The sequence below is a fragment of the Pleurodeles waltl genome, chromosome 4_1, assembly GCF_031143425.1.
Source record: "Pleurodeles waltl isolate 20211129_DDA chromosome 4_1, aPleWal1.hap1.20221129, whole genome shotgun sequence".
Taxonomy (NCBI): Eukaryota; Metazoa; Chordata; class Amphibia; order Caudata; family Salamandridae; genus Pleurodeles; species Pleurodeles waltl.
Window position 1 is genome coordinate 771,039,186 of NC_090442.1, and position 22,126 is coordinate 771,061,311.

Consider the following 22,126-nt stretch of genomic DNA (forward strand, 5'->3'; position numbering starts at 1 on the left):
TCCCCCACCATGTAATAACAATTAGATCTTCACCATGGCCTCAACCTATGTATCCCATTAAATATGAGGCTAACCCTCCAGTAAGAGAGATTCTCCCACAACTTAAGTACCAGGGAGTAAATGAACCCTGTGTCTGTGGAATAAATAACCGTTTATCCTCCATTGCCAAACCAGGCATAGCACTAATTAACAACATAGTGCGCAAAAAATACAAAACAACCTTGGATATTTCCCCCAAAACATTTTCAGGCAAAATCTAGCACATGAAAGTCAGGATCTTAGCACCTTTAGCTCAATAGGCTTGCAGCATCGCTTTTGCCAATTACCTCAAGGGTATAAGAACAGCCCTGGCTTGCTTTCAGCCTGAGTAACATCAATACTGCATGATATTGATTCTGAGGCTTTGTCTTACGTGGATGATGTTTATCTCACAGATGATGACCTCAACCTGCATTTGGCCAGGGCGGATCGGATCTTATTAGAATTTGCTGCCCAGGGCTACAAATTGAATTTTAAGAAAACTAAAATTGCTTTTTTCAGTGTCCTATTTCTGGGATATGAACTATCAGATGAATGCAAGAGCCTGGCCCCTCACTTTCTAGAAAAATGCACTCAACTTCAACCCCCAGATACCATTAAGAAACTTCAGTCATTGGGAGGTTTCTTTAATGTTGGCAGAACACACATACCGGTTTATACACAACGCATAATTTGATTAATCCAGATTTTTCAAGAAAACACTGGACAATAGAAGACACACGCATTCTTAGAGGACAAGCTAGAAGTAAAGCATTTACACACACACATGACAAAACAAACCAGGTCATCAGAATAACTGCTGGTGCATCGGCTTCACTTACATCACAATCAATGAAGGTGACACGATACCCATAACATACAAATCCCATTTGTATTCCAGTGCAGAACAACGTTTTGCACCAACAGAAAAAATGCTGACTGCTGTTCAGATGTCTGTCATCAAGGAGAGGCCACTTGCCCAAGGAAACACATTGTTGTTACCCTGGTGCCAGCCCTTGAGGTGGTCACCAAAACCAGCATTCAAAACACAAAAACATTACATCCATGTTGGATTTAATGGGCAACCTCCCTGACTGCCACTGATGTTGAATACATCTTCGACCCAAAACTTCAGATTCAGGGATTCCTCCAATATGAACAGGAATACCCTGTACCTACTAATACATTGCTATTAGAACAATAGCAAACTGTCATGTACACTTAATGGTTCAGCACAACCAGCTGTAGGTACTAAACACCAATATTTAGCTGCTTGCGTAGGTGTAAGTGGAGTGATGAGGGATTGTACCGTCCACCCTTAAAATACCTACACGCTGACCCGAGGGAACTGCACAGCACAATTGGCGGCACTCTTGTCTTGGCACTGGAACATACGGATCCGGATTAACCAACACGGATTTGTGCAATTTGTATTATTGCATCCAGTCCTATAACAACTACCTAAATCACTGCCACCAGAATGGCTTCAGAGATTCAAAAGAGAATGCCATCAAACACAGAACCTTGTGGAGGAGGATAGCTGACCTACGGGACAGACTACCAAAAACTCATGTAGTACATACCTTTGGCCATCAATGTGAAGGAGTATATGTTGTAGGAAACACCTTGGCTGATGAACCTGCCAAGTCTGCAGTAGCTACGGCTTCAGTTGCTGCAATAACTCGCTCACAGACAAGGTTGGATAATCAGATACTGGCTGCTATGAAAGCTTCGACTAATAGTGAGCCTTTACCAAAAGTATACCCTGCAAAATATTCCTACGATCTCAGTGCCCAGAACATTGCGTTTACAACCATCCCAGAAGTGGGAGAACGTGTGATCCCCAACCAAGACAAAAGAATAGATCTTATTAAAGCAGAATGAGGGTGTCCTTTCTGCTCACACAGGCGTGGCGTCTACAGTATCACTATTACAAAAACGCTTTTGATGGCCAGGTCTTTATAAACAGACCAAGCAATATGTCCTTTGTCATGACATTTGCCAACTAATTAAAAGGTCCACTATTAAACGCCCACCACAGACATCCCTCCTAATTTCCAACAACCTACTACAATATGTGTACCTTGCCCATTGTGGGCGCTTACAACCTGCTGGTGCATATAAATACATCTTAGGCTCTGTTAATTCTTGTTCTAGATTCCTGTGGGTATGGCAACAACTGTCGGCTGACAATGAAACAGTTATTAAATATTTGCTCATCTTTATCGGTACTTATGTGGTTGCAGCATTCCACTCATACCAGGGCACTGCTTTTGCCTCTAGGGCATTTCAGGGACACCCTGGGAACGATGGGTGCTCAACTCCATTATCTCTCCCCCTACCATCCAGAGGGAAACAGTGTTGTGGAGTGGAAGAACGGAGACTTCAAGCAGTCCTTAACAGTGAGAGTTATAGGTTCAGACAATAGTTGGCTTCATCACCTCTATGCGAGTCCAGAGAGCACTAAATAGTCTGCCTGGATGGTCCTCGGGAGGTCGCACCCCATAGGAGTTCCTTTTTGGGATACGTATGTATGTCGCTGATCATGATGGTTCTGGCGCGGTGTCAGGAGACACACCATTTGACATAAATGAGTGTGTCTCTGTTTTACAGGAGCTACAGCAATTGTGTGATGAGAATTCATCTGCCTGTGCTGCCACCTTTGGAATAAGGGATTTATTCCTAAAGTTAGGGATCTAGTGCGTGAAAAGGTTGCTGTGAAAAAGCAGTCCTGTGAGTACACAGAACCAGAACCGTTATCAGACCTTGCGGCTTGGGTCCAGAAAGAACAGATTTGTTTCTATTGACAACATCAAATTGCACCATGTTGGCAATCCTGTTCAGTAGACCCAGAGGTCCTTTGTGTAGTACCCTTTCCTCTCTCACTACCCAACAGGATATACCTCTACAAGCATGCTGTTTGTAGTTTTGTGGGAAGCAATAATCTGTGTAATGTAGGTTTTTATTGCACAGTGCTACTGCACATGTTGCACATATTGAGGCTATTGCTCCTTAAGTATAGTTGCGTAGGCTAAACCTTTTGGCTTGCCAATGCATCTTATTATTAACAGACCTGTTTAAGGGCTACGTTACAGCCTTGTAAACGAGAGCACAGGAGGGGCATGAGCAGGCTCCCCGGGGAGAGTAACCTATCTTCCTATAAACGTTCTCACTTTAAAGTCACAGAAAGAAAAGTAAACTCCAGATGTCAACTATAGAAGAAAAGCTTTGTTTAATTGCACAGCAAATGTGACAAGATAAGGAGAAGATTTAAAGGCCTGTTTACAGAAAGTGAGATCTTAAAAGGATAAAGTAAACAAGGTTTGGGCAAGGGCAATAACGAACTCAAGCTGGACAGCCTGAAACAAATAGAGCTAGTAAACAGAAAGCAAGGAAATATCAGTTGCAAACCATAAAGCTAATGGTAAGCAGTGGGGAGAATGCATTCCTAGGATAGCTTTCTGAATGGCCTCAAGATGTCTTCTGCAAGCCAGACTGCTGCACTTTCTGGTAGGCTTTAACCTAAAAATCTGTGAGAAGCATGGGTATTAGTTTAACACAAAATAACAATCATCAAAACAAATGGAAGATTTAGAACTTTTACAGTTGTACACCTTCTACTGTATATGAGGCCAGCTTTTTCACTGTGGCTGTTTTTGTAAAGTGCTGATCAATGGCATTTTAGAGCAAACTGAGTTTGTCAAAGTGTAAAAGTTGAAAAGATATTTTCATTTGTGGGACAATAATAGAAATTAAGTAAGTAAAGCTTTTTTTTTTTTGGACATTAATTATCTTAGTTGGCATTGAAATTGACTGCTATATTTTCAGCTTTTCAACAAAACTGTTGGATGTTCCTCAACGAAAGGGTTTTATAACATCATAAGTCAAGTCCGCCTTAACCTAAGGTAATGCAGACATTCCCCTGCTGTGTTCAGAGACAGAAGGCAGAAAAACACTTGTTATAACAAGTAATTTCAAACTATGCCAGAGCAGGAACTCTATAGCAGTACAGTTCAGTGGATCACCTGATTTTTGCGACTATGTGGTTTCATAACTGTGCTGAACTTAGAAAGCTACCAGCAACTTTGGACAAACAATAGAAGAATAGGCTTGGTCTGTTTTTACACAGACACCCGTTACTATAAATCACTGATGTCCTCACACACACACCACTTTTACTCATATAGGTGGGTAGTGCCATTTAACTTTTAATTACGGAAATAGCCATACTACAGGGATTAAACAAACTAGTGGTTGGTAACAGTGAAATCAGCATCCTAAAATTACAATTTAGAAGCATATTGCGAGCACAGAAATGTAACTAAATTATTAAAAGTTTGTTTCATACTAAATAAGAACATAAACAGACATCCTCTTTAAGGTAAGCATCAGAGCAACTACTTAGTCATTACTGATTATGTTCCATAAATTATGTTCTATACACATACAATCAAAAGGTCTAGTAAGTTAGACTTATTGGTCACTGTTCAAACTTCCCTCCCTCCTCTGCACGTAACATACAGCTGCGTAATCTATGCACAGTATGTTCATCTAGAAGAGATTCATGCTGCAAAAGAAACAAGTTACTTACCTGTACAAATGGTTTTGTAACCTGGTGCTCCTATAAATGCATATGATCCTCCTGCCTCCCCAGTGAAATAAAAGTTAGTGAGCAAAACAAGCAAATAAATAAAAACAAAATAAACCCAAGTAAGTACACTCAGTCATTGCATAACTTCAGGCTGCTTCAGTTCTTTAGGAAAGCACAATATACCACAGCTCCACATAAAGGAAAACACTTTTATACTCTCATATCATGATGTTTACCATCTGCTATCGAAAGACAGATTAATGAAGGCTAAAATAACTGTATTGCTCTTTTGTTGCAAACACAACCAAAAATATGTTTTAAAAAGTGTGTATGTATATGTGCGTGTGTGTGTGTGTGTGTGTGTGTGTGTGTATATATATATATATATATATATATATATATATATACACACACATATATGTATATATATGTTCGTGTGTAGCTGCAGATACACGTGCTGTGCATATCCTGCCATCTAGTGTTGGCCTCAGAGTGTTACAAGTTGTTTTTTTTCCGAAGAAGTCTTTTTTCGAGCCACGGGATCGAGTGACTCCTCCTCTCAGTGATAGCGCGCATGGGCGTCGACTCCATTGTTAGATTGTTTTCTTTCCGCTGTCGCGTTCGGACACGTTCCCTCTCGCTCTGAGACTTTCGATTCAGAAACTTTATATTTGCTTTATTATACCGTTGGTATTGTTTTGACTGTGTTTACTTCTGCAATCTATCCGATTGTACTGTCGGAATCAAGAAAATGCCCTTTCAAGCGCTTGCACCCTTCTTGGGCCTGTTCAGGCCTACCACACCATAGCCTGATGGATCGGACTCCATTCCGATTCTGTCCTCAATGCTATGCAAAATTCCCTTATACTGACCAACACGTGGTATGTAATCTTTGCCTTTCTCCTGAACATCGAGAAGAGGATTGTGAAGCTAGCCATTCGTTTTGGTCCAAAAAGACACTGCATGACCGAAGCGCAAGAAGACTCGAAATGGCATTGAAATATACAGAGTCCACCGACACCTTAGAAGAGGAGCAGGCACAGATGGCTGTTTTGATTCAAGATTCCGACTCCGAACCAGGATCAGAAGACGACAGAGAGACTGGAAAAATTATTGATTCTCCACCTCCACAGACTAAAAGGAAGCTGGCATTTCAAGAGACTCTTGACATTGCTCCACCACCAGCCCAAATTTTCTAAGAAAAAGGAGGAGCTATCACCTCTACAGCTTTATCCACCACATTAGCCACTGCTTTAATTTTCTCCACCACCTACTACCCCACCACCACTACCTTCACCATCACACCCCCACACATATTCACAGGGAAATACAGTGGACCCTTGGGACTTGTACGACTCGGACCCTATACTGTCCAGAGATCCTGATCTTAATCCTACTAAACCTTCACCACCAGAGGATAGTATCGTTTACACAAAAGTCATATCTAGGGCAGCTGCTTACCACAGGGTTCAAATGCATGCAGAACCTTTGGAAGAGGATTTCCTTTTCAATACATTATCATCTACCCATAAACACTACCAGTGCTTACCAATATGCTTAGACATGCAGACAATATATCCAAACAACTAGTCAAAGCTAGGGTTCTAACCCCAAGAATTGATAAAATAAAATATAAGCATGCACCAACAGACCCAGTCTACATTACGCAACAACTGCCACCAGAATTTGTTGTGGTCAGTGGAGCCAGGAAACGGGCCAATAGTCAGTGTTCAGGGGATACCCCACCACCTGACAAAGAAAGTAGGAAGTTTTATGCTGCGGGTAAAAGGGTAGCTACACAAGCAGCCAACCAATGGTGATATGACCTGGCACAATGGGATGAAATGCAAGCATTCTTGAAGTACCTAGCCAAGGAACACCAAAAAAAGAGCGCAGCAAATTGTGAAGAGGGACAGGCTATTACAAATAACCTGATTAGATCTGCCCTAGACGCGTCTGACAATGCAGCTAGAAGTATAAATACTAGCGTGACAATCAGACGACCTACATGGCTGAGGTCCTCTGGTTTCAAACCCGAAATACAACAGGCAGTCCTTAACATGCCTTTCGATAAACAGCATCTCTTCTGACCAGAAGTAGATACTACTATTGAGAAACTCTGAGAGGATTCAGATACTGCAAAAGCCATGGGAGCCCTATATACCACACCTTTTAGGGGTTCCTTTTGGAAACAACAGTTTAGGAGAGGTTTTAAACCCCAAACTACAGAGGCTTCCACCTCCCATCCAAAACAACCCCAGCAGTATTATTCAAGAGGGTCTTTTAGAGGCTCTTACAGAGGGCAAAACTTTAGAGCCAGAAGAAAGTTTACTACCACACCCACAAAACAATGACTTCCCAATCATCCCACAGTCCCACACGTCTCTTGTGGGAGGAAGACTGCAACAATTCCGCTCTCATTGGCAAAACATCACCACAGATCAGTGGGTGCTTTCAATTATATGCAATGGTTATTTCCTAGAACTTCTCTACTCCATCAAATATTCCCCCTCATTCTCACAGACTCTCTCCAGAACGCACTGTTCTAATAAAACAAGAAGTACAATCTCTATTACTAAAAGGGGCATTTGAAAAGGTTCAGCAAGTGGCAGGAGTGTATTCACTATACTTCCTTATACCAAAATAGGATGGTACTCAGACCCATTCTAGATCTCAGACCTCTAAATCTATATAGCATGGTCACTCTACAGGATTTTATTCCCCTACTACAAAAACGCGATTTCATGACCGTATTAGATCTCAAGGACGCCTACGTCCATATTCCCATACATCCAGCTCACCGCAAGTACTTACGGTTTGTAATATTAGGCAACCACTACCAATTCAAAGTACTACCCTTTGGGATAGCAACAGCTCCAAGGGTTTTCACAAAATATCTAGCTGTAGTAGCAGCTCACCTCAGAAGACAACACATACATGTCTTCCCTTATCTAGACGATTAGCTGATAAAATCCAGCACTATTCTACAGTGTCAACAACACACTCAATACACTATAGATACCCTACACACATTAGTGTTCACAATCAATTACCAGAAATCTCATCTTCAACCAGCACAGATTCAATCTTATCTAGGTGCAATTCTCAATACTCAAAAATACAAGCTTTTCAATAGCTCATATCACAAATCCAAGTCAATCAGACTTAAACAGTAAGATTTATCATGCATCTATTGGGAATGATGGCATCATGTATAGCAATAGTACCGCATGCAAAACTAAACATGAGACCACCTCAACAGTGTCTCTCACAACAATGGTCTCAGGCACAGGGTCAGTTACAGGATCTAGTGTTGTTAGACTGCCAAACTTACAAATCTCTGCAATGGTGGAATCACAGCAACATAACAAAAGGGCGGTCTTTTCAAGACACAGTGCCACAGACCATAAGCACAACAGATGCGTTAATGACAGGTTGGGGAGCTCATCTCAACAACCTAACCATACAAGGGGAATTGAACTCAACACAATCAACTTACCACATAAACCACTTGGAATTATTAGCTGTGTTCTTGGCCCTCAAAGCATTTCAACTTCACATCACACACAAGATAGTCTTAATAAAACAACATGACAACAATGTATTATCTGAAAACAAAAGGGGGGGGACACATTCATCCCAATTGTCCCTTCTAGTTCAAACAATATGGAAATGGGCAATTCACAATCAGATTCACTTACTAGCGGAATACATCCTAGGGACACAAAACCAGCTAGCAGACCTTCTAAGCAGGATGCAGCAACAAATAAACGAGTGGGAAATTCACCCACAGGTACTTCAACATTACTTTCGAATGTTGGGAACACCAGACACAGACCTTTTCGCAACAAGCAAAAATGCAAAATGCCAAAACTTCGTATCCAGACACCCACACCCTCTGTCCAAGGGCAATGCTCTGTGGATCAACTGGTCAGGGATATTTGCTTACACTTTTCCCCCTCTCCTGTTAATTCCTTTTCTGGTCAACAAAATGAGTCACACCTCTCTTACCATGATACTCATAGCTCCCACATGGGCATGTCAACACTGGTACACAACACTCCTGGATCTGTCAGTAGGGCCCCATCACAAACACGAACAGATGTACACTGGGTAAGGAGGGGTGAGGTGCAGCCCTCACTTCCCTTTTAATTAGATTAGCGGCCCTGGGACACAGAGTCCCTGGGGCCTTTAGAGTCTTGAGTAGGGGAGCGGCAGAGCTGCATGGGCGCCCTGCCCTTTTTGAGAAATTTGGGCCCCAGTGGTGGGCTTCCCGGGGCCTGTGATGGCTAGGAGAGGAGGCCCTGATATGAGGTAATAAAAGAAAGCACCCCGGCTGACATTTTTTTAATTTTTTTTATTTACAATTCTGCTGGTTTCCCGCACAATTGCTGCAGAAACTGCTGATATATTATTATTATTTTTTTTTTTTTTTTGTTCTTATTTTGGCCGTGGGGGAGCTGGTTCCTGGGGCCTGGGGGGTGGTATCCTTTCTCTGCCCCCTCATGTTATTTATTTATTTTTTTACTTCAGGATAAGGGACCAAGGCCCTCGTTGAGACCCTGGGGGGTCATCCCCAGTATACCGCCACATTATGAGTGTGGTGGATTGGCCGCTGCCATCCCGCCACATCTCCACTCATACCGCCATGGCGTTATGAACCGCCGTGCCCGAGATGTACATCTCCGACCCGGTGGTCTGCAGAACACCGGCGGAGGCATTATGAGCCGGCCTACCACCATAGTTTCTGCAGCTGTAGCACCACCACGAAAACCATGGGGGTAGGGCTACCGGTGACAGGGAATTCCTTCCCTGTCACCGGTAGACAGAACCACCCCCCCCCCCCACCCCATCACCCACCCAGCAAGCATCTGACCCCACCATCACATACAACGGTCCCCACACCCCCTACACACACAGCGCCCCCCCCACACCCCCTTTGCATACATGCACACACCCACAGGCACCTTGCATGCACCCATTCACCTCCACTTTCAGACACGCATCCACTCACACTCATCCATACACGCATTCACTCACACGCATTGAGGCACGCTTCCACACAAACATACTCACACGCACACACACTGACATGCAGGCACGCACTCACTGCAACATTCATACACACATTCACTCACAAGCATACAACCATGCATACACCACAACACTCAGATGCATTCACACCCGTGCACACACTCCATTCTCACAGGCAGACACCACACACAACATCCATCCCCCCCCCCCCCCCCCCCCCCTCCCCTGTTGGATGCGCGGCTTACCTTAACCGGCAGGAAGGTCCTCCGGCAGGGAACAAGAAGGGGCACTGCTACCGTCTGCAGCACCCCGTCAGCAGGACACTGCTAGGCCGTATTAATGGTCTTAATACGGCTGCCAGCGCCCTTCTGGCAGGGCGGTGCAGGTGGTAGTAATGCCAGTGTGCCACCGCCCACCAGCATGGCTACAACCAGATATCTGCCCAAAGTGTAGTGGAAATTCAGCAGTACCCATTATATGGCGGGCAGAAGATCACCAGCACTGGCGGTCTTCTGGCGCCCGTGGCTTCGGCGGTCTTAAGACACGACTGCCGAAGTCATGAGGGCCTAAATCTCCTAGTCTTGTAATGTCTGCCAGCAACCTTTTTCTCATATTGCTAGCAGCCAGAGTGCTTGCTCCCACAGGAGTGACACTCCCACGGTAGCAAATTTACCCAAGGGGGGAAAAAAAGCACCCTGGGCCAATCAGAACGCTCTATTTTTTTAAATTGAGTTTGAGGGACTCTTGCCACAGTCTCTTTTTTAAAAATGTAGTGGAGACAGCTCGCAGAGATCTTAGCAGTTTCACTAGGATAGATATTCTTGATGTAACTACTGCTGACGTAGACTCAGGCCATCCAGCCTTCAGTGAGTTGCCCTTCTCTCTCTCTCCTGATCGAGTGACTGAGCTTCCATGTCTTACTAAATCCGGATCTCCATTTGACCCATGCCCAGCAAAGATACTTCATTGACTGGAGAGATGTATTGCCTCTCCTTTGGCCTCTCTATTTAATAACATCTTGGAAAATTGCATTTTCTCATTGGACTAAAAAAGGGCTGCCATTCTTCCTTTACTGTAGAAAATTACTCTAGATCCACATGAAGACAAAAATTATCAGTCAATCTCCCATCTTCCTTTGCTGGCTAAGGTACTAGAAAGATACCTTAACATCTCTCTTGCTGAATACCTTGACCAGAACAACATTTTGGACTCACTTTGGCTTCCATAAAGCCCACAGCACAGAAACAGCCCTCATAACAGTGACTGAGGAGGAGAAGAACATTGTGGATAAAGGTGGGAAGGCTGCAGTAAATCTTCTAGACCCACCCGCCGCCTTTGATACAGTAAGTCACGGTGTCCTTAAGAGTTGTCTGGCGGACATAGGAATACGGGACTCTGCTTTTAACTTGCTATGTTCATTTCTGGATGAAAGGGAACAATCAGTCTCTATGGGAGACTTCACTTCTAAGCCATTCACCATTTCTTGTGGGGTTTCTCATGGGTCTTCCCTGACCCCCACTTTTAGTATTTATATAACTCCTCCCCTGAAACTAATAAGAGACTTCCGTTTTACCACTGTTTACTATGCAGACAATATTCAAATTGTGGTACCCATCACCAACATCATCAATGAGACAGCCTTGCACTTTAAGAACTGTATGTTCTTAATTGTCAACTGGATGTGCACCCATTGCTTAAAACTAAATTCGGACAAGACTGAGGTGTTCCTTTTTGAACTACACTCCTTCTGATGGAACTTTTCATGGTGGCCCCAGTCACTCGGACCGGTGCCTATTCCAGTAGCAAAAGCAAGAAATCTTGGTGTTCTCTTCGATCCCAAACTCTCTTTTACTGACCAGACCAATCAGTTAACACCTTCTTGTTATTTCACCTTGAAAACTGTAAAGAAAATCCTTCCTTTTTTACCTCACAAATTACAGAAAATGGTTGTCGCATCTCTCGTTCATGCAAAATTGGATTACTTCAATGCCGTATATGCTGGGGCCCAGACACTGATTTAAAAAAAAAAACTACAGTGACTTTAAAATTCCGCTGTACAACTCATAAAAAACTTAAGGAAATTAGATTCAGTCTCAAGGGCCAGTATTGACGTTCATTTCTCCCAGAAACCTTAGATCAGAGGTCTTCAAACTTGGGGAGCGGGCCCTCCCGGTGGGGGGAGCACCAGACTCTGGCCAAAAGAAGCATTATACAGATAACAGGCCTTTGTTTTAAGCAGAAGCTTGTTATTGCATTTTTAAAAAGGTAACAGTACTTAACTGCAATGTTTAAATAGGTCTAGACATATTTAAACATTGCTATCTTTATAAAAAAAATTATGAAAAATTCTGAGGGAGGGCCCAATCATTGTTATTTTCCAACTGGGGGACGGAGGGCGATGCATTAAAAAGTTTGGAGACCACTGCCTTAGATCATCATTAGCTAGGAAGCTAAGTTTTCCTAGAATTGTTTAAGAAACCAGCCAAACTTAGTATTTTTTTTTTTTTTAGAAAACTTTTAAAAACATGGCTTTTAACTGAGGCAGGTATTAATCTAATAAAAGGCAGTGCCGAGACACGCATGGGCATTTGTTTGTGCTCTACAAATTCGTAAACCCAAACTCTTGAACCAAACCCTCCAGATATCTATATTTTTTTGAACCCCAGTTTATCGAAAACCTCTGAACGGCTTTACACCAAATCACATAAAGCACAATCTGCTTATCAAGATCTAGCTTCCTACCAAATTTGGTGTAGTTCCCTTCAAGAGTTTTTGCTGTAGCCCTGTCTTAAGCAGTCCAGGGAAAATGCATGGGGGTTTTGCATTTTGAGATACCCCCCACCCCATTTTTTTCTCAGCCCCTCTTGAAGGATCATTCTGAAGCTTTCTATGCATAAACTAGCTAAAAGTAGCACCCTTTTGGAAAGCTTTGTGGTCATTCATCAAACGGTGCCCAAGTTACAACAAGCATTTGCAATGCAATAGGCCTTGCATTTGTGAGAGTTACAGCTATTGGCGTTGTAATGACAATGTCTTTTACCTATGTGTTTTGGTTTGGAGTGTAGTGGATGTATGTCAGGTGCCACAGCAACCCTTCCAGGCCTGTCGATGCAGTAGAGAGAACACAACAAGGCCACCATCTTGGGAGTGTTTTTGCCTCATTCCTACAAGACTGGCTGTGATACCCTAGAGATGCAACCCTCTCTAGTGTGCTTACATTAACTTTTATAGCACCAAACAAGCCACAAAGAGGCACCTTTGTTGCTTTTTTACCCGGAGAATGGGGGGGTCAAAAGAGTTAGGAGCAAAGAAAAGGGGACAGCCATATATTTCTGTGTGTTAAACTTGTAAAGGAATTATTCATCTACATTGACAATACCAGCCTAACTTTTAAAAACATTGACTGTATACATAGAGAATAACAGAAGAGGCAGCTTAACTGCAAATGAAATATAGCGATTATGTTAAGAATTGCATCTGCTTTCTGCATCAGTGCTATGGAATGGCAGAACCTGTATTACCAAGCGCTATATTAAAGAAAAAAAAAAAAAAAGTTATTCCCAGACTGCCCCAACATGCACCAAGCAAAGAAGCCTAGGGAAGAGGATGTGGTGTAAGTGCTAGAGTTGCTGACTTTGGAACTGTGGAACACAGTTCAAGTCTCCACGCAGGCTCAACATCCTGTGATTCTGGGCAAATCCCTTAATCTCCCCTTGTTCCCAAAAATGAATCTATTCTTCTGTGATGTAACCGGTGCTTATGTAAAGCACTATAATACCTTTGTATCACCTTTGCGCTATTTAAAACTGCAAAAGAAAACCTGCAAAATAAATAAAGCGCTCCCATACCTTTGTCTCAAGTTTGCGCTACATAAAACTGCAAAAGAAAATAATCCTGACAGCTTTTTCACCTCTTCATCTCTGCAAGGTTGATGCAAATGAATTATAGTGATTTTGTTAAGAATGACACCTGCTTTGCAGTGCTATAAAATGGCAGAACCTATATTACTAAGCACTATAAATACTGCCCCAACATGCACCAAGCAAAGAAGCCTAGGGAAGAGGATGTGGTGTAAGTGCTAGAGTTGCTGACTTTGAAACTGGGGAACACAGTTCGAGTCTCCATGCAGGCTCAACATCCTGTGATTCTGTGCAAATCCCTTAATCTCTCCTTGCTACCAAAGATAAATGTGTTCTTGTGCAATGTAACTGGTGCTCAGGTAAAGCACTCCAATATCTTCATGTCGAGTCTGCGCTACATAAAACTTCAAAAAATAAATGGAATAAAAAAGCTCCCACAAACATTGCAAAGAAACACCAAGATGCCCGAATCCAAGGAAGTTGGAGAAACAACATACTGCCATGAGCTGTGAGGCAAAAGAAAAATTAGTGCGCCACACTAAGGTACCTTCCCGATCGTGCAATAATCCATGTAACAGGGTCAGTCTCCAATGCGGTAACAAAACAGCATCAAAGCAGGAAAAACGTAAAGCATTTACCAACAACATTAAGGGATATGTTGAAAGGGTCGAGTTTGCGCTAAATAAAACCGCAAAAAAATAGGTTACCATGACCGCGTTTCACCCTGCTCTCCTGCTGTTTATAAACCTTGTACCTTTCTGGGCAGAACCCTTTCATATCCTATTCCCAGCCACCCCATCTGAGCGAAATACTGCAATATGGGCTTTCAGAGCCATTCGAATGACAGAGCGCTTGAAAGAGAAGTTTAAGGCACAGTTTCAAGCCAGCCAGTGTGGTGTTTGCTTGATAATTGTATGTTTTATTAATCTCTCCTTATTGCAATTTCGACCATGATAAAGGCCAGGTTAACATCCTTATTACACTATGACTGATTGAACACTCTTGATGTATTTGGGTGACCCTTCTAGTTTATTTCTCTCGTTACTCCATGGCTGTCTTGTTTTGGGAATTATGTTAGCCAGCCAGCAACTCTGTTGGTGGGGTGGTGAACGTGGTATTCTATTGGCATTAGCATGGCAGATTTAAATTAGGATGCTAAATAGCAACATTTTCATTTTTGGCTGCAGATAAAGGAAGAAGGTAAATAGAAGTGCTTTAGCTATATGTAGGGCCATTGGAATTATGTGGCAGGAAAAGACCAAATTGTGAGGCAGGGTTGACCAATTTATGTGGCAGGAAGAGTCCAGTTAGGAATTTACATCGCCATTAGCTCTAACTCAAGCAAATGCAAGACCCGTTGCATTCCAAATGTGTGTTTTAGGATAAAGGTTTTAGTGCCCTAACCTGGTCTGGTTAGCTAAAGACCGCAGTAAACAGACCCTCAGTCGCTAATGAATCAGTTCTCGAAGATAAGATGAAAGTGATAATGTTTAGTGAGTCATTGAAATGAACTTGCTTTTTGTAGTACGACTGGGGCGCTTAAAATGTGTGCAAGTGTGTTCTTCCTGATGGTAAAAAAAAAAAAAAAAAAAAAATCCTGATTAATTAGCACTTTATGTATTCCCTTCCCTGCCAACATCAACTCATAAGCTGCATAGATACATGGGATGCAAAAATGATTGAGGTATTTCTAATTCAGCTCTACATTGCCTGACTCTCTAACTATCTGGAGTTCAGCTTCTTGTTTTTTCATCTTCCTATAATGTGGGATTGGGAGCACATGCCATACGATTTCCTGAAATTTTGTCAAGGCCTGCTGTTTCCTTAAGACCGTAAATTTGAAAGGGACCTATAACAATATAATTTAAATTACAGTGAAACTGAACATCTAGTACAACTTGTAACCTGCAAGTCTGTACAGCAGGCTTGAAAAGAAACTGATCTATTTTAATAGAAAGAGGGCTTGCTGCATAACATGCATCATTCAGCACACTACGATTGTGGTCACACCAATAACATTGTGATTCTTTTGATATTTCACAATCACTGCATTTACGTTGAAAATGAACAGTAGCATGAGCATCAGTTTGGTCAAAGCAAAAACATGTTTGGCAGCGTAATTCTTCTACTACTCACTTCCACCACTGGAATTCATATAGTAAGGAACCTTCAAATAGTTTGCTCAGTTTTAAATCTTACTGGGGAAATTGCGATGTGCTGTAGCAGTGAGTAGAAGTTACTGACTTTTGTGCACCTCATCTACAATGCAACTTCTCCAAATGATAAACCCAATAACCCCTCCCTCACTACACATAGATTTATTTCCTTGATGTAGGCTGAGAGTATGAACTGGCATTAAAGAAACCATTGGATGTGTGGTGTGTGCTCCGTTTCCATAAGAATTCTTCCGACCTCATTCTCCCCTTTGTCTAAATGTTTTGGTTCCTGTACATTTCAAGGAACATTACAATTGTATTCTAGAAGGCGGGGGGAGTATGTTACTTAGTACAGAAGTGAGTAATTTTATTACTTTTTTGACTCCTTGTATGACGTGTAGGTGTGTGTCGAACATACTCCCTAAACTTGTGTGCTGTGTGCATTGGGTTCAGGTGGTTTGGAATGTGGCCAAATGAACGGCAGGAAGTTTGGATCTTTGGGTCCTAGGAGCAGAGCTTCTGTCTTTGGAGAGGGAATTTAACAACACATAATGTTGTATATTTCTCCTGAATTGTTCTCATGCTTATAATAGCCTAGATCATGGCCCACAAGAATCTTTCCAAGTGGTCCCATTTAAATGTTTATGGGCATTGATGAGGTAAACCTTGAGGCACCTATCTTGCACTGATTTTCAGGATTGCAGAATGTTCTCTCGCTCCATTTTTTACTTGCTGTAGTTGGAATGGGGATTGACTACTCTGACATGTATTCGTATGATCTGTCCTGAAGTGAGGATGCTATTTAAAATTATCTCTGCTTTAGAAAGGATCAAGCAAGCTATTTTTATCACTCGCTTATTAAGAAGACAATATGTCAAATTTTAAATAAGTTGTTTGGGAAAACTCAAATGTCTCACAAGTTGTTAAGGTCTCCATGGCTAAGGTTACTGAGTTTGAAAAATGTACTTTCCTGCTTCTGAAGATTTCATTTTATCTATAGAAGGGTCACTCATAGATCAATCTGTCAGGCCTGCTATCTGAGAATCAGTCTGTCAGTCCCCTTTTGTTGATAGACAGTATCTGTGGTTTGATCTCAGTCTTCACATTTGTGATGGTTGCTAGACCATTATTTCTCACCTGGCCTTCAAACACTGCAAACGTTTTGCTCTGAACAGAGTTAAGGATTCTCAGATACATACCAGTGTCGCACTTTAAACTTCTCTCACTGTTGATAATCTGCATCCTGTTGAACTATAGCAATATTTCATTTTGTTGCTTAGTCGCAAAGGTTGCTATGATGGAGAAAGTTGCACTGAAATAATCACTCCCAGTGTAAGGACACGACCTTCCTCTTACTCTTCATGTAGAGGTCCTCCTTTAAAAACCTTCCAGCTCTCTGGGACCACTGGACAGTCTTTCAGTCTCACAAGTTCTGACCATCCCTCACCACTTACACAGTCGCTGATTTTGTTCTTTTTGTTAAAGTCTCATATTGCATTATCTAATCCAGGTTTTTGTGCTAATTGTACTTTTCCAGGATAATCTAATGACTTAATTAGAAGTGATACATAACCTTTTGGCTCCTTTTACCCCAGGTTTGGAGCATCTCAGACTTCTGAAAGCTCCTCTAAGAGTGATGTAGAAAATGGAGTGAATAATGGAAGTTTGGAGTCTGACGAGGAATTAAATGAGGGAGAAACAGAAGAGCCTGCAACCCCGCCCACCCTGAGTCCCATCATTAGCAGCTCCTCTCAGCAGACAGACACAGACTCTGAAGGTATATACTGCAACAAGAACAATTTGCATGTTTATTTTAAGCCAATATTCTTGTTTGGGCATGAGACAGTCTAAAAGAAGTGCTGAAATACAATTTAAATTCACAAATGCATTAATGGGGTTGTGATATACATGCCTTACCAAACATGTCAACAAACTCTGCCTTTCACAAAGTGCAAAAACACCTCAAGTTAAACCCCACCATCTCCTTAATAGAAATCCATGCTTAACAGAACAACAGTATATAATAAAATCTAAGTGCATGAAGACTGGACCAAGGGCCTAATATACTCAGAGAAAAAGTGGGCTGATCTCAACTCAAATGAAGCTAGAAATATGAATATGAAGGAAGAGAATGAAATGTATTAAAGAGTAAAGCACAGGGTAGGCCAAATGGTAAAGTACTAAAGGAGGAAGAGCATAGGGAAACAGGAGGACAAATCAGGTGACTTAAAGAGCGTTTAACCTATACAAACTCAAATCTGTGCCGGTGTGGATAATGTGTTCAGTAACTTGCCTTTTGCTACTTCTAGGCACTGACAGGTTTCTGTTTGCATCCTCTCTCAGGCTCTGGCTGGACAGCTGTTTTTGATGAGACTGTGAATTCCAAGCCTCCCACTCCTTCTGTAGCAATGGATGTGGGTTCCAGTGTGTGGGATGCTTCTGCGCCAGAAAAGACCGCTCCTGAGGAGAAAGGATGGGCCAAGTTCACAGACTTTCAACCCTTTTGCTGGTAAGTGAATGAATCCTTTTAACTTACTTGTGAACTGATCAATCTGTCATAGTTGGACTCTTTCTCTAGGCAAGGCTGCTGGTTTAAGGATGACAGTACTTATATTTGTAGGTGACTATGCCAGTCCTACAACAAGTCGCAAATGTCGTCCCAACCCTCCCTGCTCACAAGCAGCACCTCACCAAAAACCCAAACAGAAAAAGGTGATTTGAGGCAGCCTTTATGCATGGACTCGAGTGTGACATCTCAGGGAGTGTCGTGGTTAAACTGAGATTATCCCTTTCTCACATTAACAACATGTCTCAATCAATCACAGGCAATGAAGAAGATGCAGTACGGTTTCAATAGGTTTTATTTAGCAAAACTGCATTCTGCAATAAGTTGCATGGGCTGCAACGATTAGAATAATGAACAGTGCAAGAAACAGAATGGTAAAGACAAATCATTATTACAAAGACCCCCACCATCTTGCAATAACATGAAGACATGAGATGTTAAATATGTCCTAATACCCTAGCATGTTAGGCCTATGATAGGCCTAACCTCTAACCTAAAGGAGCACTAGGTATGTTAAACCAAATCTGCCAATGCCATGTCCATGAGAAGAGCCCCCAACCCTTGTTACCTTGGAATGAGGTCTGTAGCTCAGACTCCGTGGGGACACAAAGACTGGGTCAGCGTCAAGATAATGTGCAGCATCGATAGCAGTGATGGCATCTGGTCGGAATCTCCCTGTAAGTAAGGAGTACTTATACAGATCTGTTGGACCCCTGACGTGATTTATATAAACAATTCCCTCGAAAGCGTGAAGAGGGAAAGTACCTCAAGTGAACACCTGCAGTTTGTTTATCTTTGTTGCTTGATATTGACGCCTTAGTGCGGTGGCACTGATAACGCAAACTAAAACATGGGCCTAACTAAAAACAAGGCTGCTATCTTAAAAGAGTTAATCAAATATATGCGCTAAAACAGAGGAAGCTAAGTAGGGTAAAAGTCACTGAGTGACGGGGGCACGAGTCTGCAAGCCAAAGGCTAAGCTAACTCCTGTATCCCATTAAAACAAACTAGGATTCACTACAAATCTTTTACAGGTGACTGCATGTATGTGGCCTCCTCAGCGCTTTACTCTTATGACCTCATGCTACCAGTGATTATTTGGGTAGTAAGTTTCAAACTCTTTAATGAATGTCTTCGAATCATAGATGTCCTCTCCCTAACGTCAACTATCATAGGATGCTGGTCCCAATTATTGCACAATATAGCAGCTGCAGCTTTTTCCCACCTTGTTGTCTCTTTGCAGAGTTTACATGGATACTTGTCTCTTTCGTTTCTTTGTATGTCTCTTTTCTGATCTGTGGTGTTGCCTATGTTAGTCGCTATTCAAAATGTTCTTAGTTGCATGCATTTGCAACAGATATGGACTCCTGTGCTAATCTTGTATACTACCTTTCCCTAGACTAGCCTCAGTTCAGTAGTCGGGTCAAATAGATGTACATGTTTTGGTTGCCTTTCATTGGAACTCGAAATTAAGATCTGTCAACCATGTAAGAATCTTTGGTATTACAGAATGCTGGAAACCTAAATCTAGAACATGTGGGTTCTAGTTGAAAGGGGTAATATAATTTGTATATAAGGTGAGTTAGTATATGACTTACTTGAGACATGTGGGAGGAGACATGCTTTTTTTTTTTTTTTTTTTTAAATAGTTGTATGTCTAAATATCAAATTCAAATGTCTTGACCAGGAACTATATAATCTTCAAGATATTAACTTGCACAATAATGTAAGTACCCATAAGGGAATCTAATTCAACATTTACTTACCTTGATGGTGTTATGCAAATTGATATCTTCCTGGTCGATCTTTAACAGTAGATATGGTTGTACCACACCCTGTTTCAGTTGTCCAAGCTGCTCCATATCAGTTTGGTTAGTGCTAAAATCTTAGCCAGTCTGGCACCTTGCGATGCTAAGTCATCAGACAGTTTGAAGTTACAGCTCTGACATAACCAGAAAAATAACACCTGCTGCATATCACTTTCCTTTCCTCTTAAGTCAATACTTTAGTCTAGATCCCAAGGACTCTTGCTGTTGAAGGTATACTTTTGCCTGATGAAATCTTCACCCAGACGTTCTTTCTTTAACTCGGTTGTATATGATGTTTTATAGTGAGAAAGCACTAAAATGTTGGCAGAGCTCAAGCAGTGTTGTGGCAAAGCAGCCTCACCCTCCTTTCAGTCCTTAGGCCTAATGCCAGCAGTTCTTGTGCAGCCCTTTTGATGGATACTTCTAACCAGGTATTCCTCACCCTGAAAATATCTCAAATAGGTTGCGCTGTGTGGCTCCATGTCGTCTTAGTTCCACCCTGGACGTGGTGGTGATATTGCATATACGTGCCACTCGTGTGTTGGTGTCAGTTCCTTTCTTTCCACCTTTATACTCAGAGCTTACTTCCAACTTTTTCCTTGTCACCTGAAAAGTTTTATTTTTTTCTCTACAAATTCTTTTTACCAGTGTGCAAGGGAGACTAAAACTACACAGGTTAAACCTTGTAGGGACTGACACATACAGATGTCCATGACAGAGCCGCACAAGGTGTGCTTCTAGTGTTTGAGTTCAGGGCATGACTCCAAGTCTTGCAAAGTGTGCACCCTTATGGATCCGAAGGTGGTCCGGGAAAATTAACCTGCACATCACCGAACACTGACAGAAGCCTTGGAAGTCCCGCTTGAAGTCAGTTGCATTCACCTGTTCCTGCTTATAGCTCCATTCCTGAAACACGTCTTTGTTGAGGTCCAAGTCTTTCGGCAAGTCAAAGTGGAAGCCCAAGAAAGCGAAGCAGGGTTCATCTCAGTCCAACCACTATCAGCTTCAGAAGTCGTGAAGATGTCAATATGCCTTGTGGACTTTATCTTGGTCCCCCACGGAGGACCGAATTCCACAACGATCCCAATGCACTCAGAGTTTCCAGGTCAATTGACAGTGTTGCAACATCAGTCATTTAGGAGGGCTATGTTGCGAATTTAAGTTAGGCAACATCACAAAACAAAATTCAAACACTCACCCCCAGTCACAGACCTGGGGTTAATCCATCGTTATTTTGCTTGCAACGTCACCCCAGTTTGGACCCAGCCATGTGCAAATCAGTCTTGACCCTGTTCTCTGTGGGAGCAGTCCAGCCTGAACTGCCAGGCCAGGTCCTCCCTGGACAGGAAACAAGCATCCTGGGACGGGTTTCAGGGTATCACCCTTCATCAGCCAGGCTAGCTTGAATCCAGCGGTGCAGCAAGCAAAATACCCATGTCTAGGTATGCCCTAGTCTCTTAGGCACACAAGGCAGCATCACAAAACAAAATAAAATGATGGACGGAGTGTTGAAAAGTTTCAAACGCTCACCCCCCAGTGTGGCATGGTGAGCAAAAGAACGATGGATTAAACCCAGATCTGGGACTGGGGGTGAGTGTTTGAAAAGGATCAGCACTCTAGCCATTATCCTTTTGTGTTGCTCATTTGTTACCCTTCTGGCACCCTCTGCTGCACTTTCGAACCCAAGGATCCATGGAGGCCTCCAGTCGGCTTACCACTGGCTGTTCTGCCCTCTATGCCATCGTGCCTCCAGAAACACTTTGGGTTCTACTCCAACCCCAGGCTAATTTCCATTCTTGCAACAAAATCCACTTGTGTGCCTGTAACATCAGCACTGATGATGAAAGATAATTACATTCCCCTAGTCCTTTCTGACTCAGTAAAATCTGTCTCTACCCTGACCACGATTGAGAGTCAGTGCATCCAGCCCCAGTCTGGCTTGACAGAAACAAGCATCCTTATACATCCGAATAGCACCCCAGAGCTCCAACAACTTTTCCGGTCGGACTCTGATAAGAGCCAACTAGCCTTTGGAAAGGACAATGGTGAAGAAGGAAATTATTTTCATCCACATTATGATGATGACAGTTTTT

The 22,126-nt window shown here is 42.4% G+C and overlaps 1 protein-coding gene across 2 annotated transcripts in view; it reads left to right on the plus strand.

The window, feature by feature from the left end:
- PPP6R2 (protein phosphatase 6 regulatory subunit 2) overlaps nt 1-22,126 on the plus strand; it is an 891,343-nt gene that overhangs the window by 602,214 nt on the left and 267,003 nt on the right. For both annotated transcript variants that reach the window (XM_069229423.1, XM_069229422.1), the window contains exons 19-20: nt 17,255-17,436; nt 18,003-18,168. In XM_069229423.1, coding sequence (XP_069085524.1) covers nt 17,255-17,436; nt 18,003-18,168 — 348 coding nt within the window. The remainder of the gene's footprint in view (nt 1-17,254; nt 17,437-18,002; nt 18,169-22,126) is intronic.